Source organism: Nyctereutes procyonoides, unplaced genomic scaffold (genome assembly GCF_905146905.1).
Source record: "Nyctereutes procyonoides isolate TBG_1078 unplaced genomic scaffold, NYPRO_anot_genome, whole genome shotgun sequence".
NCBI classification, from domain to species: Eukaryota; Metazoa; Chordata; class Mammalia; order Carnivora; family Canidae; genus Nyctereutes; species Nyctereutes procyonoides.
The window spans coordinates 27,233,970-27,251,462 of record NW_026575044.1 but is presented as its reverse complement, the minus strand read 5'-3'; the positions used below and the strand labels follow the sequence as shown (position 1 = coordinate 27,251,462).

The 17,493-nt window shown below is 38.7% G+C and overlaps 1 protein-coding gene across 2 annotated transcripts in view; it reads left to right on the top strand.

Moving 5' to 3' along the window:
* GALNT1 (polypeptide N-acetylgalactosaminyltransferase 1) overlaps window positions 1-15,955 on the top strand; it is a 118,229-nt gene extending 102,274 nt beyond the window's left edge. For both annotated transcript variants that reach the window (XM_055324141.1, XM_055324142.1), the window contains 4 exons: window positions 698-837; window positions 8,774-8,872; window positions 9,343-9,477; window positions 13,986-15,955. In XM_055324141.1, coding sequence (XP_055180116.1) covers window positions 698-837; window positions 8,774-8,872; window positions 9,343-9,477; window positions 13,986-14,132 — 521 coding nt within the window. In that variant the 3' untranslated portion in view covers window positions 14,133-15,955. The remainder of the gene's footprint in view (window positions 1-697; window positions 838-8,773; window positions 8,873-9,342; window positions 9,478-13,985) is intronic.
* Window positions 15,956-17,493: the final 1,538 nt, after the last annotated feature.

Sequence of the window (17,493 nt, the reverse complement as noted above, 5' to 3'; positions counted from 1 at the left end):
ACAATGCCCAGTATATTATTAACAGTAAGATTTCCAGGCCAGTATTGCAGACATTACCCTCAGCCCAGGTGTTACCAGTGTTCTGTATTTATTTTTAACCTAAATGTAATGTGTAATGTTTATATGAAAATTCAAGTCTCTCAGGGCCAGTGCAGAGCACTGGAGCATGCCTCAAGGGACCTTTGTCCAGGAACCTCTCTGCCATTCACAGTTTTGTGGGAACAATTGTTCCATTAGCTATAAGTCTTCCTGACATTGTTAGCATTCCAGCCTCATTTTTTAATTACCACAAAACCAACAAGTCACAGTTCACACATGTCAGTGAGTTGTATGAGAGAAACCTGACCAGAAATAGTTGCTCTGCTTAAAATTTGGGCAGAAGAATCTTGATTCTTGTTTTTGCCTTCACATATATGAGTTTTCTGATCCTGTAAAAACTTACATTTATGTGTAATAATGCTAGCCCTGTATTTCATTCTCACATAAATTTAATTTTTCTTTGAAAAAATAAAACATAAATATATTTCCTTGTTTTAGATTTTGAGCAATGGATTCATGATATCACTTATGTAGATATACATCACCAAAATGGTACCACTTTTCCCATTTGCCTGGCTTGTTAAATGCAATATTTAAATAGAAATGTGTTACCTAATAGAACATGAATAATTGAGAGTCAACTTATTTCTTTCAACAGGTGTTACAAAGGTAGATTATGGAGATATATCATCAAGACTTGGTCTAAGACACAAACTACAATGCAAACCTTTCTCTTGGTACCTGGAGAATATTTATCCTGATTCCCAGATTCCACGTCACTATTTCTCTTTGGGAGAGGTAAAATATATAGATTCTGTGTGGTTGTTTATGTTCTCATTCATCAAAAGCAATAGACGTTAAACATCCAAGAGAATCCCTTCATATTAAAATTATATAATCTCAAGTGTGAGAAAGTTGTCAGTTAAACTGTCTACCTCCTCACTTGAAATCTTGTTAATTTTTCATTGTGTTATATTTTATTAAAATAGTAATGCTCCCCCCCCCAACCTTTCAGAGTTCAACTCCTGTTTCAATAGTTTAGTGTCTTCAGGCTTCTTGTTTTAACAGACTGATCCACTTAGTTAAAAGCATATATTCCTGAAGATAATATCCTGGTGTTAATTAACCTAATGAAAGAAGTAAAAATAAATATTAAAGAACTGACAAGGAACATTGAAAGACCACTTATAATCTGTCATAGCAGCAAATGATATGTGTGGACAGGGCCACAACCAGGCCCCATCCCAGGATTGAATCGTCCTGAACTCAGAAAAAGTTAATCCTCCACTCTATAGGAGGCTGCCACTTCTTCAGTCCTTCCATTCATTCAATAAACATTTGAGTATCTATTATTTATAGTAGAAATAGTAGATACTATTTTAAAATAATAGATACTATTTTACATACAAGGAATATAGTGAATAAAGTGAATAAGTGAATAAGGTGAATATAGGAATATAGTGAATAAAGTCTCTGTTCTTGCAAATCTGTGGAGGAAACCAGGTTTTTAAAGTACACGGCATGTTGGGTGGTACTAAGGGCAAGGGGGAATGAGAATGGCTGGTGGGCTTATGTATTGGTGCTGTTTATGTTTAGGTAGTTGAAAAAGGCCCCTGGTAGGAGTTTTGGTTTTTGAGCAGAGATTTAAAGGAAGTGAATGAGCAACCCATATGAATTCCAGGGGAAAGAGTGTTCTGGGCACAGGGAAAAAGAAATATAAAAGCCCAGGCATCCTGGGTGGCTCAGCGGTTTAGTGCCACCTTCAGCCCAGGGTGTGATCCTGGAGACCCGGGATCGAGTCACATGTCAGGCTTCCTGCATGGAACCTGCTTCTCCCTCTGCCTGTGTCTCTGCCTCTCTCTCTGTTTCTCGAATAAATAAATAAAATCTTAAAAAAAAAAAAAAAAAAGCCCTAAGACGAGATTGTACTTGCCTCATTCCAGAAACAGCAGAAGCCAGTTGTCTGGAATGGAGTGAACAGGGGAGGGGAGGGGAGGGTAGTAGAAGATAAGGCTGAGATGTACTGAGGGTCAAATCACATAGAGCTGGTTGGCCACAGTCAGCACTCTGGGTTTTATTCTGAGTAAGATGGGGAGCCAAAGAGAGACAGGCAAACCTTCATTGGGAAATGATCAAGTTGTCTGCTATTTGAGCAAAATTGTGTGGAGACAAGAGTAGAACTAGGGTATTGGTGAAAGGAAAGGGTTGTGAAGGACTGTGTTAAGATTTTCACTGGAGAAACTAGGACAGGGAAGTTGGCATTATTGAGATGGGAAAGCTTGTGGAGAAGGTACAGGAGGCATTCAACAGTACAATTTGGGACATGTTAAATTGCATCCAGGTTAAGATAAGGGTAGGTAGTTGCATTTACAAATCTGTAGTCTGGATGAGTTTGAGGATGGAGATCTAAAATTAAGGATTGTCAATATATCGGTAGTTTTTAGAACAAAACTGCGTAAGATCACCTTGGGGAGAGCAAGTGTAGTTGGAGAAGAAGAGGGAGGATTGAGGACCAAGCCATAGGAAACTCTACAATTTAGAGATCATGTAAAGAGAGAGAATTAGCCAAAAAGATTTAGAAAAAGTGACCACTGAAATAGGAGAACCAAGAGAGTGGTGTCCTGAAGACTAAGTGAAGCATGTATTTCAGGAAAGAGGAAGTGGTTGACTGTTGAGTAAGACTAGTACAGAGAAGTGGCCATTGGACTGGCAAGGGAGAAGTAGAAGGTGGACTCCTCACTGTGTCAAAAGGGTTCCCATGGAGATTGGTAGGGAGAAAATCCCCGATGGCTTCAAAGAAGAAGAGGAAGTGGAGATCATGAGCAAGGGCAAGTCTTGCAAGAAATTTTGTTGTAAAGTAGAGCAAAGAAATGGTCAGTAGCTGAAGGGGAATATGGAGTTAAGAGAAGGGGTTTTTTCATTTGTTAAAAAAGAACTATTGACTGCTGGAGTCCTGTTTAGTAGGTGGTCATGAGAAGGAAGGCAGAGAAGGCATGGAATCTGTGGAAATTGGAAGGAAGGTGGAGAGAGTTGGTGATATGTGTGAGGTCAGTTGTTGATTTGAGGGTAGACGCAGTTTGTGGTGGAAATGTGAGGAAATTCTCTGATTCTTCTGTTTCCTTATTGAACAAAAGATCATCAGTTCAGAGTGAAGAGGAGGGTATTGATGTTGAGGGTTTGGGGATCGAGAAGAGAAACAAAGTAGAGTATCAGAGAACAAATAACATCACAGAGGGGAGCCTAATGGCTGATGGTAGTGAGTTGGAGTGAAACCAGCCTGCCCATGCCAGGCTACCATTTGTCCTTAGTAGTTACTGAGACTACTTCAGGTTTGACTTGTGCTCCTCTGAACTTTGTTGTGCTTAAGAAATTCATCCTCAAACAGGTAAGGAGTATGCTGAGTTTTCTGCTTCATTAATGAGACTCTGTTCCCTTTGCTATACCCTCATTCCATTCAAGGAAGGCCCAGAGTAGGGGATGTACCTATAGTACATATAGGCAGTTGCTCTTATAACTTGCCTTTGTTTTTGTTTGTTTGTTTGTTTTAATTTAAATTTTACTTAGTTGACCTACAGTGCGATATTGGTTTCTGGAGTAGAATTCAGTGATTCATCACTTAAATACAACACCCAGTGCTCATCACAGCAAGTGCCCTCCTTATTTAACCCAACTCCGACCTACTTCCCTTCCTGCAACCTTCAGTTTGTTCTCTACCATTAAGAGTCTCTTACAGTTTCACTCTCCTTCCCCCCACCCTTCCCATACTGTTCATCTGTTTTGTTTCTTAAATTCCACATGAGTGAGATACTTTGGAATTTGTCTTTTTCTGACTTATTTCACTTAGCATAATACATTCTAACTCCATCCACATTGTGGCAAGTGGCAAGATTTCTTTTCTTTTCTTTTCTTTTCTTTTCGATGGCTGATATTCCTTTTTTTTTTTTTTTTTAAATACATACACATGGGATCCCTGGGTGACTCAGCAGTTTAGCCCCTGCCTTTGGCCCAGGGTGTGATCCTGGAGTCCCGGGATCAAGTCCCACATCAGGCTCCCTGCATGGAGCCTGCTTCTCCCTCTGCCTGTGTCTCTGCCTCCCTCTCTCTCTCTCTCTCTCTCTCTCTCTCTCCCTCTGTCTCTCATGAATAAATTAAATAAAATCTTTTTAAATAAATAAACACACACGCACACCACATCTTTATCCATTCATCAGCTAATGGACATTTGGTATTTGGGCTCTCTCAATAGTTTGGCTTTTGTTGATAATGCTGTTGTAAACACCAGGGTGCATGTACCCCTTCAAATCTGTATTTTTGTATCCTTTGGGTAAATACCTGGTAGTGCAATTTCTGGATCATAAGATAGGTCTGTTTTTTTAACTTTTTGAGTAACCTCCAAACTGTTCTCCAGAATGGCTCTACCAGTTTGCATTCCTACCAACAGTGCAAGAGGTCTCCCCTCTCTTCACATCCTTGCAAACACCTGTTGTTTCACGTGTCGGTGATTTTAGCCATTCTGATGGGTGGGAGGTGATATCATGATTTTGTTATATCTCACTGATGATGAGTAATATTTGGGGATCTTTTCATAAGTCAGCCATTTGGATGTCTTTGGAAAAGTGATTGTTCATGTTTTCTGCCCATTTCTTAACTGGATTATTTGTTTTGGGGTGATGAGTTGATAAGTTCTTTATAGACTTTGGATACTAACTCATTATCAGATATGTCATTTGCAAATATCTTCTCCCATTCTGTAGGTTGCCTTTTAATTGTGTTGATTGTTCCTTTGCTGTGCAGAAGCCTTTTATCTTCAGGAAGTCCCAATAGTTTTTGCTTTTGTTTCCCTTCCCTCTGGTGCCATGTCTAGTAAGTTGCTGTGGCCAGTGTCAGGGAGGTTTTTGTCTGTTGTCTCCTCTAGGATTTTGATGATTTGCTGTCTCACATTTAGGTCTTTCATCTATTTTGAATTTATTTTTGAGTGTAGTATAAGAAAGTGATCTAGTTTATTCTTCTGCATGTGGCTATCCAATTTTCCCAGCTCCATTTGTTGAAAAGATGTCTTTTTTCCATTGGATGTTCTTTCCTGCTTTGTCAAAGATTTGTTGACCATAGAGTTGTGAGTATAACTTGCCTTTAGAATAGAGAATGAGTTGTTTGTTTCCCTTGAATTGACCCAATTTTGGATAACACCTAGGCATTGTTCACTGAGCCAAAATACAGGCATATTACAAAGAACCACTTGTCTAGCCCATAATGATGATTGCCAAGGCAAGTTTGTTCTTTACCTACCTCTTGCCAGCTGGCTTTCTATAAAAGGAACAGATTTTACTGTCCATGGCCTGCTTGTCACTGCCTTTTTAACGAAGCAGATGGTCTTAAGCTTGTTTGCCCTTAGAATCAGGCCACCCTATGCAGATTAAAGCTCTAACTTCAGGGAAAGGGGTCGTTCTTAATCACCCACCCTAGTGCCGCTGGGGGTCTCATGCTGGGATCATAGCTCCACCTGTGTGAGCTTTACTTTGTTAAAAACTGGAATTTAGCCTTTTGGGGGTCTTTTCTTATACTTCAAAGGGTCTAGAGAAGCTGAAATCATAGGATTTTAGAGTAGAAAGGGGAATGAGAGGTACAAATTTAGAGTCTCTGCCTTCACTAAGTATGACCCTTATAGCCCCTGTAGGACCTGGGACTGAGTAAATGTGTTTCATTGTGTTATCTAATAGCAGTTAATCGAGGAGATATACTCTAAGCAACAACCACAGAAAGCAAATAAGTTAGAGCTTTGACAGTTTAGCCAGTCTTATGGACTATAACCGATGGCTTCTCTAGGCAGATCTAATAGCCCTAAGATTTAATGAGTATGAACTCATGTCAAGTGCTGGTCTGAATGCTTTTACAAACGTTAATTCATTTTATTCTTCTATCAACTCTATAAGATATAGGTGCTCTTATCCCCACTTGACAGTAAATTGAGGCATAAGTAAATGGTTTAAACAGCATCCTCAGGTCACAGCCACAAAATGGAAGAGGCAGAATTTGAACATAGGCACTATGGCCTGAGAGCTTCTGTTCTTAACCATTAATACCGATACTCTTTGTCATATCCAACCAATATTTCTCTTATGGCAGAGAGGGAAAGAAGTGAATTCAGATTCCATTATACTAGATTCCAAAAATCCTTTAATTGCCTTCATTGTTCCACCTAGTGGAGATACCAAGACTCTGAAGGAGACTTAGAGCAGACACTAAGAAACCTAGGCTCTGGGTTCCTGCCTGTTTCCCAGGAATGAGTGTGTTCACAGTTATTTTCAGCTTCCAAGGTCAAAAATAATATTGTAATGATAGCCATGTATACCTAAGTTGTTACTTCAGAAAGGGATTGAAGAGTTGCTAAATCTTTGGATAAGGAACAAAAGCTGATACTTATCATGGTCCTACTATGAGTCAGTTTCTGCTAGTCTTCTATGTGTGTTACCACATTGAGAGCTCTCAGCAAACCTGAGAGAGGTTGTTACCCCTGTTACATAGATGAAAAATGAGGTTCTTACAGCTGGCTTTCCCAGTTACTGTGTTCTAAAGAATGCTGAATTCTAATGTCCTTCAAAGTGCTCCATTAGAAAGCTGGGGATGGCAAGGAGGATGGAGTAGATTTGTGGCCAGAAACGTTTGGGAAATGCTGCTTTTCTATATCTTACGTCCTTCCCTACCACCAGTCCCCACCCCTACCAAGAGTCACAGTATATTAAAAGGCTTTGAGAAGTCCTTCAGTAAAGAAACCTATTTAAATTTGTTTTACCCACTATTTTTAAAACATATTTGATCATAAAACTGCCATATAGTGGCACATGTGTCAACACTTGGCTGGATAATTTTGTTCAGATCATGGTTCTGGGAATCACTGTCTTAGAGTACAGTTACAGTCTGGTTACAGTCACAGTCTAATGGCCTGTAATGCTAGAGTAGGGACTGAAGCCCAGGTCTGCATATCACCATACCCTAAGCTTTCACTCCCACCCAGCCTGCCTTCACATACCTCAAAAGTGCAGCCCTTCCCCCCGACCACCATAGTTCAGATATTGATTGCTATTATCCAAATGGAAGGCTTCGTATTTCCTCACCTCTTGGCATTGTCTCACTTATACAGGGTGCACGTGACCATTTGGGTTTGGTCATTGGCAAGCCTAGCTCTGTAAGGAAAGACCTAAACAAATCATATAAATAGGACCATTAGTGGGGCATCTGGGTGGTTCAGTGGTTGAGTGTCTGCCTTCAGCTTAAGTCGTGATCCCAGGGTCCTGGGATCGGTCTCCCTGTGGGGAGCCTGCTTCTCCCTCTGCCTGTGTCTCTGCCTTTCTGTGTCTCTCATGAATAAATAAATAAAATCTTTAAAAAAAAAAAAAAAAAGGACCATTAGCCCACTAACTTTCCCCTTTGAAATAATATAGATCCCCTAAGATTTCTACTAATTCGAGAAAGTATGAACCAGATATGGGCACTTCCATGTGCCTTTCACAGAGGGCTGAGGGCATGATAACTTGGCTTCATTAACATGTGCATATTGTTTCCAGTCATTGACAACTTGTCCCTCTCAAACAGTGCAAGACTTTATATCCTATATGTTAGCATCTAGTCTTGCACATCCAGTTTGGTAGCTGCTTGCACATGTGGCTGTATTTAAATGAATGAAAATTAAAATTTGAAAGTCATTTCCTCAGTTACATTAGCCACATATTTAGTGCTCAATAACAAGAAATAATAATAATAATAATAATAATAATAATAATAATAAAGTACTCAATAGCCACACATGGCTGGTACCTACCATATTGTATGGCACAAGTATAGAGCATTTCCATGTGATGAAAGTCCTACTAGACGGTGCTGGAGACATTAACATGAATAGCCAACACAAGAGGTTGTCTATCTTGCTTAGACCCATTCCACACATTTCTTGCTGCCCATACCCTAAGTTGAGGTATCCACATTTGCTTGTCAAACCCAGTGTTTTAAAAACTTGTATTGGGGGAATCCCTGGGTGGCTCAGCAGTTGAGCATCTGCTTCGGCCCAGGGCATGATCCTGGGGTCCCGGGATTGAATCCCACATGGGGCTCCCTGCATGGAGCCTGCTTCTCCCTCTGCCTGTGTCTCTGCCTCTGCCTCGCTCTGTCATGAATAAATCAAATCTTTAATAAATAAATAAATAAATAAAATAAAAACTTGTAATTACTGAATGCCCTCTATAATTGTCTTTACTCTCAAATAATTTAGGTACATCCTAAAACAACTTTCATAGGGACGTACTATATCAAATTCCCAAACCATCCTGTTAGTTATTTTCCTGTTTGGTGAAGGAGGACCTCAGGATCATATTTATGTTTAGGATTATCTACTCCTATAATGAAAAGCTCCCTTCTTTCCCTACATCATGTCTTTTACTTGAAGGGTCCCTGATAATGTAGAATCTCAGTTGCATTAGACATCCCGATGATTACCAAATATCTTACCCAATAAAAGGACATCTCTTACCTCTCTCTCCAAGACAGTCATCAAGATAGAACTTGGAATGTGAGTAAACTAGAAGGAAAGACAGTGCAGTAAGGCCCCTGAGCAATCTGTCAGCCTCTACCGTGCATATGTATATAGTGGAAAGTTCAGATTGACTTTAATGTGCATATGTATTTGCATGTATGTCCATCTAGTTTACCTCTAACATCTTCTGTTTTCATTATTGTCCCATAGATAAGAAATGTGGAAACAAATCAATGTCTAGATAACATGGCTAGAAAAGAGAATGAAAAAGTTGGAATTTTTAACTGTCACGGTATGGGAGGTAACCAGGTGAGTATTTTAGTAAAGTTTTAAGAGATTAATTTTTGGATTTGTTTTAATCTTCTGCCCCTTTTATCTCATTACATCATTCAGGAAATATTTTCCTACCTATGAAGAGACAATAGTAAAGACCTTTTAGGAGAAGGGAGTCTTCCATCTAATGATTATTTTTAAATGAAACATTTATAAAAGGCCCCTGTGTGAATTGTATTTACATTACTGTGCATGAGATTTATTTTGCCCTTTTTAGTCAAACAGATGGCAGCCCTTGACAATACACTCAGTGTATAAAAAGAACTCTAGGTCATTTTTTCTTTGCTCTTTACAAAATTAGTGATAGCTTCTCTGAGTCATTTATTGTCCTAATATTAAGTTCAAAAAATCACATATCTTGAGATACTTGTGTTTTCTCTTATGGTCTATTGGCTACTTTGTTTTACTGTTAAAACTTGTATATGTGCTTTTTTTTTTTCTTCCAGGTTTTCTCTTATACTGCCAACAAAGAAATTAGAACAGATGACCTTTGCTTGGATGTCTCCAAACTTAATGGCCCAGTCACAATGCTCAAATGCCACCACCTAAAAGGCAATCAACTTTGGGAGTATGACCCAGTGGTAAATTACTCAGTTGCATATAAGAATGAAATTATGTGTATTTTGTAGCTAAAAGAATGAATTCTTGTAGAGTTAGTTTGAATATAGATCAAATTGTTCTTACACTCTAAAAATCGACAGATGGAAAAAACAACATAAGTAAACTAAACCTGTTTAATCTCTCCAATAATTAATCTTTTCTCCAGGCCCTGAGTTCTTGTTACCACTATAGCCACTCTTTTCTCCGTATGTCCTTAAGTTTATTAATCTCATGTGGGGAAATGGGGCCATTAAGTAGGCTGTTTAAATTACTGAATTAAGTAAACACTTAGATAAGGGGCACTAGGATGGCTCAGGTCATGATCCCAGAGTCCTGGGATTGAGCCCTGCACTGGGGAGCTTGCTTCTCCCTCTTCCTCTGCCTGCCACTCTGCTCCCCCTGCTTGTGCTTTCTCAGTCTCAGTCGAATGAATGAATAATAAATCAGTAAATTTTTAAACACTTAGATAAAAGGTGATCTTTAAATAATGAAATTCTCTGGCTCCTGATGATTTTTCTGTGACATATAACAAAAGTTTTTATATTTTTTATTTATTTTTGTTTTCCTCTCGAACCTTTCCCTCTCCTCATGCACTGTATGTTGTACTCAAATAGAGATGCTTAAAAGGCCAATCAAAGCATTCCCAGCAAGTCTCTCTCTGTGTGTTATAATCTGGCTAACCTCCTAACTTGTGCTTTTGCTTTACAGTTCTCAAACCAACACCAGAGTCTTCAGTAGTCGCTCTCTTTCCTCTGCAAATGCATTAATTTTCTTTTTCATGTCAGGAAAGACTTCTTACTTTACTTTCTGCATACCATCATGTATTCTATGACAGCAAGTGAGTGGCTGACACGCATGCCTCTGGTTCTCCAACCTAAGCTCCTGCCTCAGCCTGACACTCAGAAAGCAGTTCCTGGATGCAGAAGCCAGGACCATTCCTGTCACTTTTTCCTTAACTTCTTTTTTAGTGTTTGCTGTTGCTAAACAGATGATATTTTAAAATTCTTTTTATCCATTGGCTTGAGATGCACTATTGCTTAGTTTCTTCTCTTAGCTTTCTCTCTCTCTGTCTTTCATCTGCTTGGATCACTCTGCTTCTTCATTCTGCCTCTCCCATAGATGTATGTGAAGTCCTGACTTCAGCTGTCTTTCTTCCCTGTACTGTATCACACAAACCCTGGTCTACTTTCATCATCAGCCCTGCTGTTCCCAGAACATACTCTCTACTTCTGCACCTACACTGAAGATCATACAGTTCCCTTTGCCCCTTCTTGAGGCACTGCCCAGCTTTGACAGTACCTCCCTGGATCCCAGCCAGCAGTCAGCTCCCTCTCCTAGTTGTAGTCCACTCTGACCTGTCGCCTCAGCTGTTTTCTACTTGTTTATCAGTCTTTTCTGCACTATTACACTATTAGCTCCTAGAAGCCAGAGATTGTGCTTTATAAATCCCAGGTCTCCCTCCACAGTGCCCAACTATAGTGAAATATTAAATATAACAGTAGCTCAGTTAATAGGACTATTAGAAATGGCTTGAATCATCTATTCTGAGGTTTTTTTGTGGCACATACTGGTGCTGTTTGGGTATAGCTGCCCCAAGCACTATAGGATGTATAGCATTTCTGACTTGAGACACTAAATGCCAGTAGTATTTAGCATCCCACGGTTACTTCGGTTACTTTAAAAATGAGGTGTGCCTGGGTGGCTCAGGTGAGTGTCCGACTCTTGATTGCAGCTCAAGTCATGATCTCAGGGTCGTGAAATCAAGCTCTGTGGCAGACTCCATGGTCAGTGGGGAGTCCTGCTTGCTACTCTCTCCTTTGCTCATGCTTTTTCTAAAATAAATCTTTTAAATAAAAGAAATTCAAGGGATGCCCGGGTAGCTCAGTCGTTGAGCATCTGGCTTTGGCTCAGGGTGTGGTCCCCGGGGTCCTGGGATCGAGTCCCACATCAGGCTCCCATGGGGAGCCTGCTTCTCCTTCTGCCTCTCTCATGAATAAATAAAAGCTTTTTAAAAATTTTCTGAAAGCCTCCCAATTATATATGTTCAATGAAAAGTGATAACATGTTAATTAGGAAACCTAAAACCTGTTTGTAGTGGCTTAAACGAATAGGGACTTGGTAAGTCTGGAGGTAGGTGGCTTCTGGTATAGAGATTAAGTGGCACAATGATATTGGGATAATTTTGCTGCATATTCCTGGCTTTTTTTGTGTGGCCACAAATGGCTGCTGCTCTCACCCCCATATCCCAACTCAAGGGAGGAGCAAGGGAAGAAGGGACATCAGACTACTCCATGTTTTGCTCTTTATCAGGAAAGCCAGAGCTTTTCCTGGAACCCCCTCTGCAGACTTTGCTATGTCTTATGGGCCAGAACTTCATCCCATTGTGACACCTCCCCTCCCACCCCCCAGCTGAAAGGGAGGCTGATTAAACAGACAGGAGATGGGAATGGCTAGTGGTAGCCTACGTATGATCTACACAGCCTGCTGCACCTGTTACTCCTAAAGTCGATATGTGGTTAGAAATTTAAGGAGCTAAAGTAAGTGTACGGGATTTAGAAAGAACCAGTTGTGAGTGTAAAGTTTTAAAACTTCTGGAGCCCTTTCATGGTATCTTTTCTGAGATAAAATTTTAGTTTGCAGGCTGGGTTGTACCAAAAGCAGATCTAAGATAAAGTTTAGTGTTCACAATGTTTATTATAGAGCACCCTTTGCATCAACACCTGGGAGAAGAAAAGGGAGAAGGCAGCATTGGATAAAGGGGGGAGTCACACCACAATGCAGGTCCCACAGCCTGAGCCAGCTGCATAGGGAGCTCTGGAAGAGCCTGTCAGCATTGTCCTTCCTCCACCAGTCAAAAACACAGGATCTGGAGGGGAAAAGAAAAAAAAATCTAACTTAAATAAATTACTGACATGAGGGGATCCCTGGTTGCTCAGTGGTTTAGCGCCTGCCTTTGGCCCAGGGTGCCATCCTGGAGTCCTGGGATCGAGTCCCACGTCGGGCTCCCGGCATGGAGCCTGCTTCTCCCTCTGCCTCTGCCTCTGCCTCTCTGTGTCTATCATGAATAAATAAAAAATAAAATCTTTAAAAAAAATTACATGAATATTTTAAGTAAACTCTCCATCCAACACGAGGCTCAAACTCACAACCCTGAGGACAAGAGTCGCATGCTCTCCTGACTGAGCCAGACAGGTGCCCCTTTATGTCAGTAATTTATAAACCTAAAATCATGAAATCATAGGTTCCAAAGGAACCCCAGAAGTAGAATGCAGGGCCTTATACATGTAGAGACATGGAACTTATCCAAGGTCATGGGGCCAGTCATGTGATATAACCATGTCTCAGACAGACCTGGAACCCTAGATCCAGGACTCTTTGCACAGTATGATACTAGCTTTGATTCTGTTTGTATTCTTAAATTTTTAAGTCTTATTTATATTCTTTATTGCATGCAATTTATGACACCAGGACACTCGTAGCTGTCCTTTCTAAAATAATTTCTAGATACAACTGGGCCAAAATCTGCATTTTAAGGGCAAGGGCCAGCAAATTATCTTTTCTAGTTGACACGTAGATTTTATTCAATGATGGTGACAGCTTTTATCCTCTCCTTCAGAGGTTACAATTAGCTGTCTGTCACCTATTAATCCAGTTGCCTTCATCAAGCTTTTTCTGATGGAAACTAGTCAGTGCTAACTGGGTCCTCTTCTGAGTGACAACAGTCCCCTTGAAAATGGTGTGTTCCAGATAAAATAATTACATTAAAATAGAGGGATGAGTAAGAGATACATGTATGTTAGTAGATATTTCACATTTCCTTATAGTTGTCCTCATTTACAGGATAATGCTTAACTTACATTCCTACATGGCTGCTTTGGAGACCAGCATGCAGTAACAGACACACAAACTGACCTACACTAATCACTCTGATGACACTTCTCTGTCCTGACCTTTTGAAATAACTCTAAAAATCAGTGCATCAAGTCTGGAGTGCAAACAAGTACATAGAAAGTTATATAACTATATCTCCCAGCCTTTTATTATGGGCTGCTTTATCAATCTTCTGATCTCTTAAGATTTTGAGTCTTCAGAAGGACATGAGTTTCTAAGGACTTGAGGTTTAGAACCACAGAATTAATTTGAACAGCCCTATCACAGGGAAATGAAGCAATTTTGAAATAGCTTTTTGAAAATAGGTTGAGGATCCTAAATTAGGAACCTCTAATCTGATCTTTTTAGGAAGCTCAAGCACAAAAAGTGAAATTTCTCAGTGTTACAGAGCTTGGGCAGAATTGGGACTTAGCATTTTGGTCATCTTACTTCAAGTATAACCCACAGTACCCCAGTGCCTTTCTCCCTCCCATATAGCTCTTCTAGCAGCCTCATGTAGACACTTCAGTAGTCACCAAAAATGATGGTTGAGAATGTTTGATGGTTGATGTTTTATTTTTCATGTTCATGTTAAGATTTCTTTTCTGTCAACTTTCAGAAATTAACCCTGCAGCATGTGAACAGTAATCAGTGCCTGGATAAAGCCACAGAGGAGGATAGCCAGGTGCCCAGCATAAGAGACTGCAATGGAAGCCGGTCCCAGCAGTGGCTTCTTCGAAATGTCACCCTTCCAGAAATATTCTGAGACCAAATTTACAAAAAAAAAAAAAAAAAGAAAAGAAAAGAAAAGAAAAAGAAAGAAAGAAAGAAAAAAAAAAAAGGATTGACTGGGCTACCTCAGCATACATTTCTGCCACATTCTTAAGTAGCAAAAAAGGAAAAGTGCTTTCCTCCTGCGGGGATGTAAGGTTTATCAGCCATTAAAACTTAGACTCCTCTCGCTTTTCACTAGCTGTGAACCAGCCTTCTTGTCCAAGGACGTGAAACTACATAGTAGCAAGACTGTGCACACTGATGTTTACAAGATCGAAAGAGTCTTTCATCAAGAATCATTGTAAAGAATATTCAGACCATGAAGCAATCAACAAAATGTGCTTTTCGAAGTGCTGCACCTTCTACGGTTTGCTTGCACATCAGTAACTTCCGCTGAATGTGCTGTCATAATGAAGAGATTTCCAAGATTTTTTTTCTGATTAGAACTGGTAACCAGTATATTAAATATTGATATAAAAATAAGTGAAAAAGAACTGGAACCAGTTTCAGAATCATGAAAACAACATTTTTACAATTTAAGAAGAAACTATATTAAACAGGGTTTAAAAGGAAATTAAAACAGAACTATGAGAAGTACAATTTGTTATAGTATAGTATCAAATTTCTATATAGATTTTATACCTCAGTGGGGAAAAAAATAACTGATTCCAATGACATTCATTTTCATCTGTGATAGTCATGGATGTTTTTTTTTTTTTTCCTTGGGGTGCTGAAATTGAGCTGAAAAAAAATGGCTCTTTGAACGTAGTTTTTAATTGCTTTCAATTTTTTTATTTGGTTTTATGGGCTGTTGGAATTTTAATTTTTAATTGCCTTCAAAGAACGAAGATTTAAAATAATGTCTGGGCTCACTGAACACGTAAGATGTCTCAGTTGCTCTTGGGTCAACTGGCTTATAGACTTTCACACACACAAATTTCTTATTAAATTTTGAACTTAACTTGATTCAGCTGATTATGCTTAATACCCAAGATTCATACTACTGTACTACAGATTTATTTTCACAGCAATAAATCTTCAGTTCTTTATGATTCCACTCAACAAAAGGCCTGCAGAAGTGATTATTTGGGTATTTAGAGAGGATACATTTGATGGTTTTTTGGAAAACTTTTTTCACTCCACACTCAGATGTGCTTTATTGTCAAGTGCATATTTAGATTAGGTTCTTGAATTGTAATGGTGATTTCCTGCATTTAAAAATAAAATTTGACTGAAAATGTTTGACATTTTTTAAATGAGTTAACCAAAGAAGTGCAGCTACTATTCCATATTAGTCCTGCATTTCTCTCTAAATTCCATTTAAGTTAAATGTTTTCTTTTTCTCTGATTTTTAATAACACAGAATAACTTCAGAATTAAAAGTTGAGTATAACAATTAGGGTTTTAATTTCATAGAAAATCTCTGACGTAAAGCAGTCCATTGGCAAAAGTGTGTGTATTTTCCTTCTTATTTGTAAGATTATATTTAGTGACATTTTTTTTCTTTGATTATCAAAGACTCTCACTGCAGGCAGTGCTATTTCTTGTGCCTAAGAATGTTTCTGAACATTGTATCACTAATGCTACTTGCAAAGTTGAGTGTACAGAAAATTTCTCATTAATATCAAGCACATGTGGATGCTCTAGGGTGAGACTGTAGTACAGAATGCATAAATTTTGTCCCCAGGAAATTTGCAGTGAAGCAGGTGCTGGATGGGTCCCCTACCCCCCTCCATGAGCTCTGTTAATTCTGTCTTCAGTAGGCCTAATGTTTGAATAAACCAGATGTCTAATAAATTATTTTCATGCTCAGAATTTCAGGTTTTTGTACTCTAGTATAGCTTGGTCTTATTTCTTATTGTAAGAAAGCTTAATAGCAATGTGATTTAAGGTTTTGTTTTTTTTAAGAGGGGGATATGAGTGATTTAATTCATGGGTACTTTTAGAACCTGATAGATAATCCCATTGCCTTTATTTTTCTAATTAAAGAATTCCTAAATACTTTGAAAATATAAAATATTCCTGAATAGTTGTGCCTTATATTCGTTTTATTTGAAGTTAAAAATGGATCCCTATTCCTTATAGCCATTTGTAGATCAGGCAATATGCTAATCGCTGTAAGTCAAATTGGAAAGAAAAGAATGAATCAAGAAGAAAGCTAAGGATGAAGATATTATTGGACCAGTGAAGAATTCATAAATGTGACAAGGATAATCTGAATCTCCCAAATGTATTCATTTTACTCCAATCTCAATCCATTGTAACATCTTTCTGTTATAGTTGGCATTCTGAAAAAATAGTACTTTGTTCACCATTCTGCCATTGAAAGCCAGCAGGTAGGCCATGTCCTCATTTCTCTATTTTATGTTTAGCCGAAACACAGAAGTTCTTCTGTAAGGGTATGGTGCTCTCCCTATCTTTCAAGAAGTGTACACCAAGAGCAAACTGAACTCCAGGGTTACATGTTTTATAAGGGAGAAGGAAAAACAGGAGGTAGGGTTTCTGAGGTGGTAGCTTTGAGCAGAGATATACAAAGAATGAATCATTTTTTTATTCTGGAGAATTAGATATATTCAATTATATAACATTTCTCCCATTCTTTGACTTCTGGAGTTTAACAAGAGTTTGCTTGATCTACCAGAACTAATAGTTTTGCAGGAAATGAGGTGAAACTCAGTCATATTGTTTGAATACTAGCAACAATTAAAAATTAAATTTTAAAATCTAATCTGTAATTGCATCAAATAAGTCAGTACATAGAATGTTAAGAGATATATTAAGACTTCTACCCTGAAAACTACAAAATGTTTCTGACACTACAGAATGCTGCAATAAATATATTCATGAATTAAAAGGCTGCATAATGTCAAGATAAGTATTCCCCACAAATTGATTTCTAGAAGTCCAATTTCAGTGAAATAAAAATCCTATGAGCCCTTCTTGTATAAATTTGCCGATATATATGGAAATCCGACAGATCCAGAACCGCCAAGATTAATGTCAAAGGAAGGGTGAGGAGGAGGTTGGAAGACTATACATTACTCAATTTCATGACTTGCTTTAAAATTAATTATAGTAATGGTGAGTGTGGTATTAGAATTAGGACCAATAGATCAAAGATAGAGAGTCCAGAAGGAGACCCATACATAAATATGACCATTGGCTTTTCAACAAAAACACAAGACATTTCATAGGGAAAGTTTCTGACCGTTGATGCTTTCACAAAGTGCACAATGTATTCAATATGGAGCACAGGACCTAAATGTGATGAGCAAAACAAATCTTAACCAAGGAAAATATCTTCATGACTTGGGATATCTTTGGGATACCCAAAGATATCGTAGGATCGTAGG